Source organism: Paroedura picta, chromosome 10 (genome assembly GCF_049243985.1).
Source record: "Paroedura picta isolate Pp20150507F chromosome 10, Ppicta_v3.0, whole genome shotgun sequence".
Lineage (NCBI taxonomy): Eukaryota > Metazoa > Chordata > Lepidosauria > Squamata > Gekkonidae > Paroedura > Paroedura picta.
The window spans coordinates 4,313,985-4,328,306 of record NC_135378.1 but is presented as its reverse complement, the minus strand read 5'-3'; the positions used below and the strand labels follow the sequence as shown (position 1 = coordinate 4,328,306).

The window sequence follows — 14,322 nt, the reverse complement described above, 5'->3', positions numbered from 1 at the left end:
GCCACTGAGCTTAATGTGGCGTGCTGGGGCCTGGAGTCTTGGCAACGAAGGAGATATGGGTCCCCCCCCACATGGTGAGCCTTTTGCCCTCCCTTGCAATTGCTACATTTAGATCATATGTATTCTCCAAGTGGTCTAAAACAAAGATTTAACCAGTGACATTTCCATGTCACCAAGTACATCAACTAAAGTACATCAACTAAAGTACATCAACTTAAGGTTACATTACAGTGCTTAAAGTTTTGATTAACTTATTGGTTGGGCAACAAAATCAGAGTCCAGTGGCACCTTTAAGACCAACAAAGATTTATTCAAGGTGTGAGCTTTCGAGTGCAAGGACCCTTCCTCAGACTATGAACGACCATCATGACAGTTGAAATGTAAAGCAAAAGTTAATTCTGTTAAATTCTGTGTCACAACATCCAAATACAGCTATATGATAATTATTTGCCAAAACAGCAAATCAGTACCCTCAAATTCAGTTGCAGTTGACAAAAACATATAAAACTGTCTATGTAAGAGATCAACGGATCCCACCCCACCATTTGCTTCTGACCCCATCCGTCTCTATCCAAGTGTGAAACAGTCCTGCAAGTAAATGCAACCCACTTGAATCTATTCTTATTGGTTGGGGTTTATATATTTTTACTAGTAGTTAAGCCCATTTTAAAAGTGGGGCAGGAAGGGGGCGGCAGGCATGACCTCTCCCAGCATCCCATTCAGACTCCAGCCCTTCCCTGAGTGGAATGGCCAGTCTTGGCCATGGATGGCACAAAGTGGGAGTGAATTGAGGGCAGCAGAGGTGGCACAGAGCGCAGGCAGCCATCCTGCAGTCCTGCTGCTGACGGGCAGGAGCAGGGCAAGAGCAGAGTGGCCGGGGGGGGATGGGAAGAGCAGCAGGGCCGTTAGCAGACCCTGCAAGGACACCTGTTACACAGTAATTCCCAGGCGGGGTGTCCAGGTAAGGGCTGTAGTCACTAGTTGTGGAGAGAGGGCAGGCAGCAGGGGTATAGCAGACTTCTCAGCCCCCAGTAGTGCCAAATGCGCCCACCGCTGGCAAAGGCAGCAGATGGGCTTCCCAGGTCCCAGTAGCAGCAAGGGGGCTGGTGGCAGGAGTGCAACCTTGGCAGGGAAGGCAGGCAGCCTTCTGAGCAGGCAGCAGTAGTGAGGAGCCAGCCATGGCCTTAGCGGTGTGCCAGCCCTCTGACTGGCCCTTCCTGGGTCCCACTTACCAGGCTGGCACTTCTTCCATATTGTGCCCTCTCGCACAACTGGTACGGAAGTTTGGGCTGGGTTGTCATCAATATGCAGATGACACCCAGCTCCTCCTCCTGATGGATGGCCGCCCTGACTCTCCCCCAGAAGCATTAGCCAGCTGCCTGGAAGCAATGATGGGATGGCTCAAGCAGAGTCGCCTGAAGCTCAATCCTTCAAAGACGGAGGTCCTGTGGCTGGGTAGGAAGGGCCCATGTGAGGAAGCGCGTCTGCCTGTCCTGGATGGTGTGCAGCTCTCTATGGCTCATTCCGCCAGGAACCTGGGCGTGATCCTGGATGTTTCCCTCACAATGGAAACCCAGATCACAAAGGTAGCGCAGCTGGCTTTTTACCATCTCCGCCAAGCCAAGCTACTAGGTGGCGCCAGAACACCTAGCCACAGTGATCCATGCGATGGTCACCTCTAGGCTGGACTTCTGTAACTCACTCTACGCAGGCATGCCCTTAGCCTTGACCGGAAACTACAGCTGATCCAAAATGCAGCGGCCAGGATGTTCACTGCAACACTGTGGAGGTCCCACATCCGGCCCATTCTCCACCAACTGCAGTGGTTGCCAGTTGAATTTCGGATCAGACTAAAGGTTCTGGTAATTACCTTCAAGGCCATATGCAGTCAGGGCCCAACGTACCAGAGGGACCGCCTTCCTGCCTATGCCCCCAAAAGAGCTCTACGCTCCACCAACAACAACCGGCTGATGGTTCGTGCCCCTAAAGAAGTCCGCCTGGCCTCGACCAGGGCCAGAGCATTCTCTGTTCTGGCTCTCACCTGGTGGAATGAGCTCCTGGAGGAGATCAGGGCCCTAATGAAGCTAAAACAGTTCTGCAGGGCCTGCAAAAGGGAGCGCTTCCACCAGGCATTTGGTTAAGACCAGGCACAACCAACAGTGACTGAAGGGCCCCTGCTCCCCTCCCACTCAGAAATCCACCAGAGTGCTCTGGACCTGTTTGCACTGTTGCATTGTTTACACTGTTTATATTGTTACAACTGTTGTTGTTATGTGCGAAGTCGTGTCTGACCCATCGCGACCCCATGGACAATGATCCTCCAGGCCTTCCTGTCCTCTACCATTCCCTGGAGTCCATTTAAGTTTGCACCTACTGCTTCAGTGACTCCATCCATCCACCTCATTCTCTGTCGTCCCCTTCTTCTTTTGCCCTCGATCGCTCCCAGCATTAGGCTCTTCTCCAGGGAGTCCTTCCTTCTCATGAGGTGGCCAAAGTATTTGAGTTTCATCTTCAGGATCTGGCCTTCTAAAGAGCAGTCAGGGCTGATCTCCTCTAGGACTGACCGGTTTGTTCTCCTTGCAGTCCAAGGGACTCGCAAGAGTCTTCTCCAGCACCAGAGTTCAAAAGCCTCAATTCTTTGACGCTCGGCCTTCCTTATGGTCCAACTTTCGCAGCCATACATTGCAACTGGATTGTTACAACTATCAGTTATTAATATTATATTGTACAGTTATTCATATGTTATGGATTGTTTCTTGTATTGTTTATACGTTTTAGGTAAATCGCCCTGAGCCTCTGAGGAGGACAGTATATAAATATATTATAAATAAAATAAGAAATAAGAAGTTGGAGGGGGATGCGGCCAGGGGCAGGACATCCTTCCTGAATGGCCACTCATTGGACAGATGGTCAATCATGGATGGGACAGCCGGGACAGCCTACCTCATTGATAGCCAATGAGTCCCAATTCCTTCCATCACCCTCTTCCCTTTTTTATTTATGTGTTTAGATAAAAGGGGGCATATGGCTGAAACAATTTTTCAAAAATTTGGATTTCATGGCTTTGGGAAGATTCTTTCAAACTTACCACTGCACATTTCTGAAAAGTGATTCCATGCAGAGAAGATGTTGCAATTCTTGACAAACCTTCATGCTGCACAGGAAAAATAACAGTCTCATTTCAATTTAAATGTATTTATTTATTATATTTATATGCCGCCCTCCCTGAAGACTCAGGGAGGTCCACATAAAACAGAACCGATACAATAATACAGTGATAACAGCAAGCAACATTGTACAACAACAGAAAAATATGAACATTAAATTAATGCATTGTGATAGCTCACTGGGTTGGGTAGAACTGTAAAGGGAGGCTCAGGGAAAGAGCCCATGGGAAGTGGTGGTTCAGGACTTCAACCTAATGCCTGGTGGAGGAGCTCCCTTTTTTAGGCCCTGCGGAACTGTTCAAGTTCCGTTAGGGCCCTGATCTCCTCCGGGAGCTCGTTCCACCAGGTGGGGGCCAGGATAGAGAAAGCTCTGGTCCTGGTTGAGGTCAAACGGGCTTCTTTGGGACCAGGGATCACCAGGAATTTGGACATGCTGGAGCGTAAGGCTCTTTGGGGGGGTGTAGGCAGAGAGGCAATCCCTCACGTACACTCAGGAATATGTCACTGAATGGCAGTTCCTCTGATACCGGCATTGGTGAGCTGGTGAGCTAAAAGCTCATGATCGACCATGTCGAATGCTGCTGATAGTAATACAAGCAGCGATGACCTGCCCCAGTCCAGCTGGTGGCAAAGGTCATCCATCAGGGTGACTAGTGCTGTCATGGCCAGGCTGGAAACCTGACTGGGATGGGTCTAGGACCAAAGCTTCTTCCAAGCTGACAGTTGATCTACAACAGCCTTTTCAAGCATGTTCCCCAGAAACGCTAAGTGTGAGACAGGGAGGTAGTTGGAAGAGGAAAGGTTGATTGTCTCCTGGAGGAGGGAAACTATTCTTCTATCTGTTGTTTTTAGTAGCCATGATGGACATGGGTCTAAGGAGCAAGTGGTTGGCTTCGCTGCTTTTAGCATTTTGGCCACTTCGGTGTAAGTTGTCTGAAGTTACTCAATGTACTCTCCAAAGACAGCCAAGGGGCCTCTAGTTCACTTTCTGTCTCTAAAGTTGGGGAGAGGTCATGGTGGAGTGTCGAGATTTTGTCTGCAGAGTGACTCACAAATGCTCGCAGATTGACACAGTTGATGTCCAATTGGTTATTATTTTATAGAATCATAGAATTACAGAATCATAGAGTTGGAAGGGGCCACACAGGCCATCTAGTCCAACCCCCTGCTCAACGCAGGATTAGCCCTAAGCATCCTAAAGCATCCAAGAAAAGTGTGTATCCAGCTTTGCTTGAAGACTGCCAGTGAGGGGGAGCTCACCACCTCCTTAGGTATCCTATTCCTATTTTGACACCCTTTCTCTAGGGCAGTAAGAGATTGAACTATCCTAAATAACTGCGCTGGGCATGAATTAGCAGATGTGATTTCAGTCAAGTAAAATTTGCATTTTACTGACTTCACCCCATCTCATAGGCTCTTAATTGCATTTTATAAGATGTTCTCACAACTTCCTCCCGAGTCTTCCTCAAGCCTCATTCTAGTCATCTCAGTTCCTGTTTCTTGTTGTGGAGCTCCTCGGTGTACCAAGGGGCCTGCTTGAGACAGGGACAGAGAGGACGTTGAGGGGCTATCTTGTCAATGGCGGCCAGCATTCTGTCATACCAGTTGCTGACCAGACCATTTAGAGAAGTGTTGGGAGGCACTGGGTCCCGCAGAGCATTCAGTAATCTAATTGGATCCGTAAGTCTCCATGGGTGACCTAAAATCTGCTCAGCGCCCAACTGAGGAGGGGGTGGAAGCCTTAGCTGGTCCTTCAGGGTATAGCGGTCTGACCATGAAACGGGCTTGGCCGCACTGAAAATTAGGTCCAGGGTGTGACTTGCTTGATGAGCCCTAGTGTTGCCATGGCTGACACCAGGTCTAGCCCATTTCTAGAGGGTGGCAGCTCGGCACGGACATTAAAGTCCCCCAGAATTAAGAGTCTGGGGAACAGTAGTGTTCAGGCAACTACTTCCTCCAGCATGACTAGCAGGACGTCTGGAGGTGCATTGGGTGCACGGTACACCACGCTCTTGGTTGAGTCCCACCCGAGGCCTACACATTCAATTCCTGGTATTGACAGCACAAAAAGAGCTATGAAGGAGAAATCTTCATATTAGGATTGCTACCTCTCCTCCCTGCCCCACGCTGATGGAGGACAGAGAACCCGGCAGGGGCGTTACACAGTATCAGGGTCAGAGGCGGGTTGTTCACCTTTGCCTCTACCCTAGTGTCCCAAGGGATGGGACGGAGGTTGGAAAGGACCCGAGCGTGTCTGTATCTCAAGACCCTTTGCTTGTCCCACTTCCTCCCATCGCTATCTCTGCTTCTTCCCCTCAGTATTGGGATCCCTGATTTCCTTGGCCCTCCCATTGTTATCTCTCCCTCCTTTATAGCTGGTATATGTGATGTGTGTAAGATGTACATATTTGTGTAGTTGGATTGTATTGGTTTGTCTATTCTGTTTCCACGTGTGTCTCAGTAGGTGCCTTATCTTGTTTGTTGCTTGTTCTGCTAGGATTTTCCATGAACCTTGGTTCTGTCCTTGGTGTGTGGTTTCTGTTGTGTTTGGTGGGATATATATCTTTGGATAGTCTCAATTACTTCATATGGCATCTCAGGGCTCTGACACACAAAATAATAAATTTTACCGTCTTTAAAGGTTAAGTTATCCCCTGTGCAAGCACCGAGTCATGTCTGACCCTTGGGGTGATGCCCTCTAGCATTTTCATGGCAGACTCGATACGGGGTGGTTTGCCAGTACCTTCCCCAGTCATTACCATTTACCCCCCAGCAGCAAGCTGGGTACTCATTTTACCGACCTCAGAAGGATGGAAAGCTGAGTCATCCTTGAGCCAGCTGCTAGGATCGAACTCCAAGCCTCATGGGCAGAGCTTCAGACAGCATTTCTGACACCACTCTGCGCCACAAGAGGCTCTTTTACAGTCTTTATTAAGCCTTTATTAAGGTAAAAAGACCTGATAGCCCAGAGTGACCTGATTTCATCAGATCTTCTAAGCTAAGGTTTGGCCCTGGTAAATGGTTGGATGGGAGACCATCAATGAAGAGCAGGGTCCCTGCACAGATAGCAAACCACCTTTAACATTTGCTGTGTTCATTTTATTTATTTATTTATTTATGTTTGTACTTGTATACCACCGCTCCCAGCAAGCTGGCTCGCAGAGGTTCACAAAAATAATATAAACAAATACCCAATAAAAACCTCATGATATTAATAATAATCCTAAAAACAATCCCCTTTATAATAATCCTAAAAAACAATCCCCTTATGGCAACCCTATGTGGTTGCCATAAGTTGGCTGCATCGTGACAGCACTTTCCGCCACCACCAGGGGGCCATGAGACTCCTGCTTAATTTGCCCAACAGAGTGTGGGAGCTAACCCTGCATCCTGTGTGCACCTCTACGCTCTACTGTCCTGTCAGCCCAGCTTCCTTTCTCTCAAGACTGGAGGAGGATTGATGCTCAGGTTACTCTATATAAATGGCCCACAGAATGCCTGCTTCCCTAACATGCTTCTGTTAATATTTCAGAGGACAATGCATATGAATAGTGATGGGGACACGGACTGGGGGGGGGGCAGGCCCAATTCACGGCCCTTGCAGCTGCTTGAAGGGTGCCAAGTTGGGGAGAGGTCATGGTGGGAAGCCAGGCTCTCTGAGAAAAGGCCAGCTCTGCTTGGGAGTGAGGAGAAAAATAATTAAATCCTCCTGGATTGTGGAGTGAAGAAAAGAAAAATAGTGAAATCCTTCTGGATTGGGGGGGGGGGGAGAAAGGGGTTCAGGAGCCGATTTCCAGAGACAACAGGCCAGTTACTTTTCTTTCCTGAGGTAAAAGCTACAATTGTTACTCTGCCTGTTCCTTTAAAAAATTCTAGATGTCCTTTTTTTGTAGTTCAATAAATCCACTATTTTTAGGTTTGGGGGTCTATTGCTTCTGTGATTCTGTGAGGTGACTAAATCAAGAAGAGCTCTTCCATGCCATCCCACAGCAGGCTAGGCCAAAGGAGCAATACATAGAAATAAAGACAACCATTTAGATTTTCCCAGGAGTGGGTAAACTTCTCCTGGCTAAAGAACAGGGTCTTACTGGTGGCAGCAGCCAGACAGGTGGAAGTGAGAGGGACCAGAGGTGGCAACCAGTGGCAACCCCAGTTCACCACAGTCTCAGAAGTGCCTTTTCTGCCATATATTTAGTCAGTTAATTAAATACACACAGATATCTTCCCAGTGTTCTGGGAAGGACTAGCCAGTGTTCTAGATAAGAACATTTTGATTCCACTCTGCTGCATTTGTTCAGACTTTTGAAGTTCTCCCACTCAATGGAGGAGTCCAATGTGAGGGGGTGTGGGAATGGGGCTCTGACTGCCTGGGAAAGCTGATGTTGTCAGAACCAAGTTGTGGAAAAGTACTGATCTGGTTCACTGGCCTGCTTTCAAATATATCAATCTTTTGCACCAAGTCAAGGATTCGTTTATTGAGCAATCTGCAGAAACCTCACAAAATGACAGTCTTTCAAGTGCTGGAAGATGGGTATTTGTTTATGTCAGAAAACTTGTATCTCAACTCTGTTAATCATTTTAACAAAAAAGTCAGTTCACTACACAAATCAGAACAATCAAACCAGTTATAAAAGGCAACTGCGCAAGTAAAATGAAAAGTATAACTATTAAATAGAATCAGCAATACAAAAGGTCCTAAGAAACAAATGGATTTTCCTAAAGCACTTGTGAGTGTTGGCCTGTCCTGTGAGCCCTCCCGCCTTACCAGGGTGCCCTATCGACTGGGGGATGAAGAGGAGGGGCCCCAAGCCAAGCCCCACTTATCAGCAGCTCCAGGGTCACCCGCATCAGCCACTGCCACTCCAAGCCAAGGAGAGCCCCCCCCCAAAAAAAAGAATCCCAGGCTCGAGAAGGGGCAATCTGTTCTGCCAGCCATAAGCACCAGATGAGGGGGGGGCTGAGGATGATGCTGTGAGCCCCGCACTGAGGAAAGAGACCAGGGGCCGCAATAGCGGCAATACCTTATGCCGGGCTCATCCTGGGCAGCAAACTCAGCATCCGGAAAAGGCACAAGCCAGGATACGTGCTATTTGTGTGCTCGGAGGTGGGTCCAGGGAAGGATGATAAGGGAGAGAGAGGTGCAAGTTGGGGAGGAACTGGGACCTGGGAGGAGTGATGTTAACTAGCCCAAGCACAGGGAGGGAGGGAAGAGGGATAGTATGTCTGCTGAACCCACCCCATTCTGAGACTTAGCCTCTGATTCCAGCCATTTCAGCTGAACCCACACATGCACCTGACGATGGTGGTGAGCCGTGCCAAACTGAGCGATACCCTGGACCCTGACACAGGCAGAGCACCGAAATTTAGGGAGCCAGTAATCTGACTTACCTGACTCACAAAAGGCATGTGGATCAGGGCCCTGAGTGACCACTTCAGCTCCTGGGCAGGATCCAGCACTGAGGCCCAGGTGGCAGAGCCCTTCCCTGGCTACAGCTCCCTAACTTGGCTTAAAGCTCTGACGGCCTGGGAAAGCCACAGCAGGTTTGGTTCTCTGGAGTTACAGGCTGCAACAAAATTAGCAGTTCCACCACAGTGGCTGTCACATGACAGACAGCCAGACCCTAGATAAAACAAGCAGCAATCTTTAACTGACCTCTTGATGGCTAGCAGAGGCCTGGCGCTTGAACTTCTTTGTCCAGGACCCCAAAGCCAAGGAGGAACGGCCGAGAGGTCCATCTGAGGCTGCAGAAGTGAAAAGCAATCCATGGCCTTTGCTTCGTCCCCTGACCACTGGTGTTCTGACAACTAAAAAAAATCAAAGAAAAACGCAAGGTGTGTTTTCAGATAAGTACTAGACACCTTTCAGTTGACGGCATTTCACTTCGCCCATCAAATACCAGAGATGTGGCCAGCAAGAGTGTCAGTCCAGGGCACTCTCACCACCAAAGATGCTTTGCCACCTAGAATCAGCCCCATCCTGCCCAGCACCCACTTCTTGGGCATTTGACACAGGAACAAAGGCCAGAGCCATTCCCCAGCTGGGCCCACTTTTGGGCTTCCACAAGGGCCAAGCTGAGGGAGGCACCAGCATTGCTGCATGGTGCATGATTTCACAAGCCCTGACTGGGACAGTCTCTACTCTGAACTCCCAGCTGTGGAGGATTTGGTGAGGGTGATGCCCTCGCCTTGCAAAACAATGCATGAAACCTCCTGAGACACACTCTTCGACCAGATTACCAAGTTCTCAGAGAGACGGGACCTAGTGGTCATGGGAGATTTCAATTACCCAGATATCTGTTGGAAGACCAGCTCTGCTAAAAATGAAAAATCCAGTAAATTCTTGACGTGTTGGGGACAACACAGAAAGCGGAAGGGGCAACTAGGGTGTCTGCTATTTTAGACTTGATTATTACCAATAGGGAAGAACTGGTTGACGAGGCAAAAGTTGTTGTGTGCTTGGTGGTAGTGACCATGTGATTTTGGACTTTATGAAGTTGGGGAAAATAAAAGCTGCATGTATTTACGCATACTGGCTGGACATCAAGAGAGAAAATGTTAACAAACTTAAAGTTCTATAGAAGTTCTACAATGTTTGATGTAAACCGCCCAGAACCGTAGGGAAGGGCAGTATAGAAATATAAATAAATAAACAAACAAACAAATATATCTTTATCCAATGTTCTCTTAATATTTGTGAAACAGCCCTGGGGGTAGAGAGTGTCCTGGCTGTCCGAGATGGAATAGGACCAATCAGGGTGCGGCCAGCAAAGCTTTAAATGACCTCTTGATGGTTAGCATCCTGATTGGCTTTCCCCCTCCAGCTCCGACACTCCCTCCTTGCCTACTAACAGCGCCGCCACAGCCTCCAGACAGAGCTTTGTGGCTAAAGGGAAGTTGCCGCTGGGTCGGGTCGGGTCGGGTCGGGTCGGGGGGGGGGGCGGCAACAGGGCTTTACAGCCGAAGGGACTCTGCTGGTGGGATGGAGCTCTATGATTATAGAATCATAGAATCATAGAGTTGGAAGGGGCCATACAGGCCATCTAGTCCAACCCCCTGCTCAACGCAGGACTAGCCCTAAGCATCCTAAAGCATCCAAGAAAAGTGTGTATCCAACCTTTGCTTGAAGACTGCCAGTGAGGGGGAGCTCACCACCTCCTTAGGCAGCCTATTCCACTGCTGAACTACTCTGACTGTGAAAAACTTTTTCCTGATATCTAGCCTATATCGTTGTACTTGAAGTTTAAACCCATTACTGCGTGTCCTCTCCTCTGCAGCCAGCAGAAACAGCATCCTGCCCTCCTCCAAGTGACAACCTTTCAAATACTTAAAGAGGGCTATCATGTCCCCTCTCAACCTCCTTTTCTCCAGGCTGAACATTCCCAAGTCCCTCAACCTATCTTCATAGGGCTTGGTCCCTTGGCCCCAGATCATCTTTGTCGCTCTCCTCTGTACCCTTTCAATTTTATCTACGTCCTTCTTGAAGTGAGGCCTCCAGAACTGCACACAGTACTCCAGGTGTGGTCTGACCAGTGCCGTATACAATGGGACTATGGCATCTTGTGATTTTGATGTGATGCCCCTGTTTATACAGCCCAAAATGGCATTTGCCTTTTTTACCGCTGCATCACACTGCCTGCTCATGTTTAGTTTACAGTCCACAAGTACCCCAAGGTCTCGTTCACACACAGTGCGTATCCCCCATCCAGTAGGCATGCTTTTCATTTTTCTGACCCAGATGCAGAACTTTACACTTATCTTTATTAAATTGCATCTTGTTCTCATTTGCCCATTTTTCCATTGTGTTCAGATCTCGTTGAATTCTGTCTCTATCTTCCGGAGTATTTGCCAGTCCTCCCAATTTGGTGTCATCTGCAAACTTGATAAGTAGTCCCTCCACCCCCTCATCTAGTCTAGATCATTAATAAATATGTTAAAAAGTACCGGGCCGAGCACCGAGCCCTGAGGTACCCCGCTACTCACCTCTCTCCAGTCTGATGAAACACCATTTCAACAACTCTTTGAGTGCGGTTCTCTAACCAATTCCCTATCCACCTAACTATCTGAAAATCCAGATTGCAGTCCTTCAACTTATCCATCAGAACATCATGGGGAACCTTGTCAAAAGCTTTACTAAAATCCAAGTAAATGACATCAACCGAATTTCCCCGATCCAGCAAACCTGTTACTTGGTCAAAAAAGGAAACCAGGTTGGTCTGGCAGGACCTGTTGGAGACAAATCCATGCTGACTTCCTTGGATCACCAAATTGTCCTCCAGATGTTTGCAGATCGCTCCCTTTAATATCTGCTCCATTAACTTCCCCACAACAGAGGTCAGACTCACTGGTCTGTCTAAGATTTCTCTTCATCTGTAATCCCTGAATGACAGTAGAACTAGGAAGAGCATATGGCAGCCAGTCTGACAAAAAAAGAATAGTATAAAAGAGTGGAATGGTCGTTTAAACGGGTTAAGAGGGTCAGAGTGTTGGTCCTGAGTTCAAATTGCCACTCGTACCATGAAATCTGTTTGGGTGACCATGGGCCAGTCACACACCCTCCACCTAGCCTATTTTGAGGATAAAGGGGAAGAGAGGAGAACACTTTGGGTCCCTACTGAGAAGAAAGGTGGGGTGCAAATGGAGTAAATAAAATAAAGGTTAGCACTTACCTGTGTTGCCAAAACATTTCCTTGATGTTAGAATTCGAAACTTATCGGGAGCACCCTGAAACACACACCACATTTGATTAGGTATGCTTGGATTTCCTCCTCAAATCAATGTGCACAATCAGTGTTTGTGCTGCTGTGTAATTTTTCCGGACTCCAGACTGCTAACAACACACACTAGCTTCTACATCTCCTTGGCCAATGTCCTTAAGTGCTCTCTCTCCTCCTGACTGGGACTTGCATGTGCAAACAGTGCCTGCCAGGCTTACTGGGCCAGGGCAGTTCACACAGAGGCATTTAGTTCTGGGAAGACTGTTGTTAGGTGCGAAGTTGTGTCCGACCCATTGCGACCCCATGGACATTGATCCCAATGGACAAGTTCTGGGAAGACTAGAATGGTCCTAATAATTCAATGAATCGTATGTCTCCATCACCAAATGCCATAGTGCAGGGGTAGTCAACCTGTGGTCCTCCAGAGGTTCATGGACTACAATTCCCATGGGAATTGTAGTCCATGAACCTCTGGAGGACCACAGGTTGACTACCCCTGCCATAGTGAACAGCACGGACTCCTTTGCTGGACCACTTTCACCCAAGGGACTGACTCTGACCTCTTTGGGCCTCCACTGCTGGGTTGGGGAAAGCAGTGGTGCTGGGGGGAGCCTGAGGAAGAGCCTGGGACGGATCCTGTCCAGGGTGGCAGGGGCTCTGCTCCCAGAGGTGGTTCCTGGTCAAGCGGGAGAGCAGTAAAGGTCCTGTCCAGCCCTCTAAACCTGCAGGATGGTGGGCGCTGGAGAGCCACAAGGGTTCTGGGGCTGGAGGTAGGTGGGAGCAGCCAGCGCTGGCCTTGAGGGGCAGCACAAGGGGCTCCTGCTCAGGGATGAACAGGCCCAGCAGCTCTCACGTCTTGGCGGCCCAGTGGCCACGGCTCCCGGGGAGCGACTGTTCTCGCGGGGGGGCACCGGCAGGGACCTTCGCCTGCGGGCAGCCGGGCCTCCGCGCCATCGCCGGGCTCGACGGGTCCGAGGAGGGCTGGGGGCGGGGGTCCAGGGGCTCTGGGAGCTGCAGGGGGGAGGATTGGGCCCGCCTCCGCCGTCCCACGGGGAGGAGGAGGCCCTCCGCGGCGAGGAAGGGACACCCCCACTGGCCGAGGGAGAGGGAGACGCGCTGGGCGGCCTGCCGGGAGGGACGCGCCACTCGCTCGCTCGCTCACTCACCAGCTCCGCGCCCACAGCCGCGGGGCAGCCGGGCTCGGGCCGGGGGGCAGCAGGGGAAGGGGCCGGGCCCCGAGGCGCCCGCCCCGCCCTCCCCCGCTCCAGTTCCAGATCCCGCCCGAAGGGACCCGCCGCCGCCGCCGCCGCCGCCAACAGGAGCAGCGGAAGCAGCGGGGGGAGCGGAGCGGCCGGCCCGACGGGCGCTCGGCAGCAGGCGCCCGAGCAGCACAGCGGCCAGCGCAGGGCCATCGCCCCGCCCCGCCCCGCCCCGCCCGCGCGAAGTTTCCGGGAAGAAGCAGTCGCCCGCTAAGCCCGGCCCGCCCGGCCCCCCCTGGACGGGCAGCGGGAGGCGGCTCCGCGGCTGGACGGCTCTCCTTCCTTTCCCGCGCGGGGCATGGCCGAGGCCAACTGGGCGCTGCCGCCGTCGGGGCGGTGCGGCGCGGAGGTGGAGCTGCGGCTGTGGGCGCGCCTCTGGCAGCCGTCGGCGGGCCTGCTGACGCTGGCTGTGCTGCTGGGGGTCGCGCTGGGGGGCGGCGCCGCGGCCCTGCTCCGGCCTCGCCGGCCCCGACGCCAGGTACCCTCGTCCGAAGGCCCCGGCGCTCCTCCCTCCGGGTAGCCGAGGGGGCCGGCGGGCGGCGGGGCGGGGACTGGGTCGCTGGCCCTGCGGACCACACGCGCTGACCTCCTCCTCCTCCTCCTCAAAAGGAGCCGGAGAAGAAGTGGGTGTTTATACCCCGCTTTCCCTGCCCGCTGCAAGGAGGGAGGCTCTCGGCACTTACTGCCTCCGTATCAACGCGTTGTATTTATATAGGTTCCATTTCTTTAGAATTATAGTTGGTAGCCACTCTCTCGTGGGACTCAGGGCGGTTTGCTGCAGAGGTATAAAACATATAAAACCAGGAGTACAAAATATAAATTTAAATTAATACATTGCTATGCTGTTAAGAACAGATATTGAACAATTGCCCACTCTCCTATTGTGCGAGAGAAAGAGGGGGCCCTGAAAATATTGTATGTAGAGCTGGTCAGTGGGTTCTGACAGGGAGGCCAGTAGATTCGGTGGGTTTTTAGGTCTTGCCCATCAGCCTGGTGGAACAACCCTGCGGAAGGGCCGCAGACAGTGGAAGACGGCAGCTGAATGATGGTTTTAGAGGGTGATCTCCATGGCTCTCTTCTTCAGGCTGCACCCCCAAACCCCCCAGGTATTTCACAACATGGAGCTGGCAACCCTTCACGAGAGGATCCACTCTGAGTAAGGACTAGGGGCTGCTAGACCAC

At 50.8% G+C, this 14,322-nt stretch overlaps 2 protein-coding genes across 12 annotated transcripts in view; one reads left to right on the top strand and one right to left on the bottom strand.

Moving 5' to 3' along the window:
* Window positions 1-13,293, bottom strand: part of EVC2 (EvC ciliary complex subunit 2) — a 90,699-nt gene extending 77,406 nt beyond the window's left edge. For 4 of the 5 annotated variants that reach the window (XM_077300720.1, XM_077300723.1, XM_077300721.1 and 1 more), the window contains exons 1-4: window positions 13,048-13,293; window positions 11,834-11,888; window positions 8,821-8,972; window positions 3,089-3,154 (exon numbers count right to left, since the gene is read on the bottom strand). In XM_077300720.1, the coding sequence (XP_077156835.1) occupies window positions 3,089-3,154; window positions 8,821-8,972; window positions 11,834-11,888; window positions 13,048-13,293 (519 nt within the window). Of the gene's footprint in view, window positions 1-3,088; window positions 3,155-8,820; window positions 8,973-11,833; window positions 12,293-12,391; window positions 12,723-13,047 lie in introns of those variants that run through there. The other variant, XM_077300724.1, reaches the window with a different exon arrangement.
* Window positions 13,294-13,438: 145 nt separating this feature from the next.
* Window positions 13,439-14,322, top strand: part of EVC (EvC ciliary complex subunit 1) — a 122,280-nt gene continuing 121,396 nt past the window's right edge. For 6 of the 7 annotated variants that reach the window (XM_077300732.1, XM_077300731.1, XM_077300729.1 and 3 more), the window contains exon 1: window positions 13,439-13,618. In XM_077300732.1, coding sequence (XP_077156847.1) covers window positions 13,439-13,618 — 180 coding nt within the window. Of the gene's footprint in view, window positions 13,619-13,782; window positions 14,247-14,322 lie in introns of those variants that run through there. The other variant, XM_077300730.1, reaches the window with a different exon arrangement.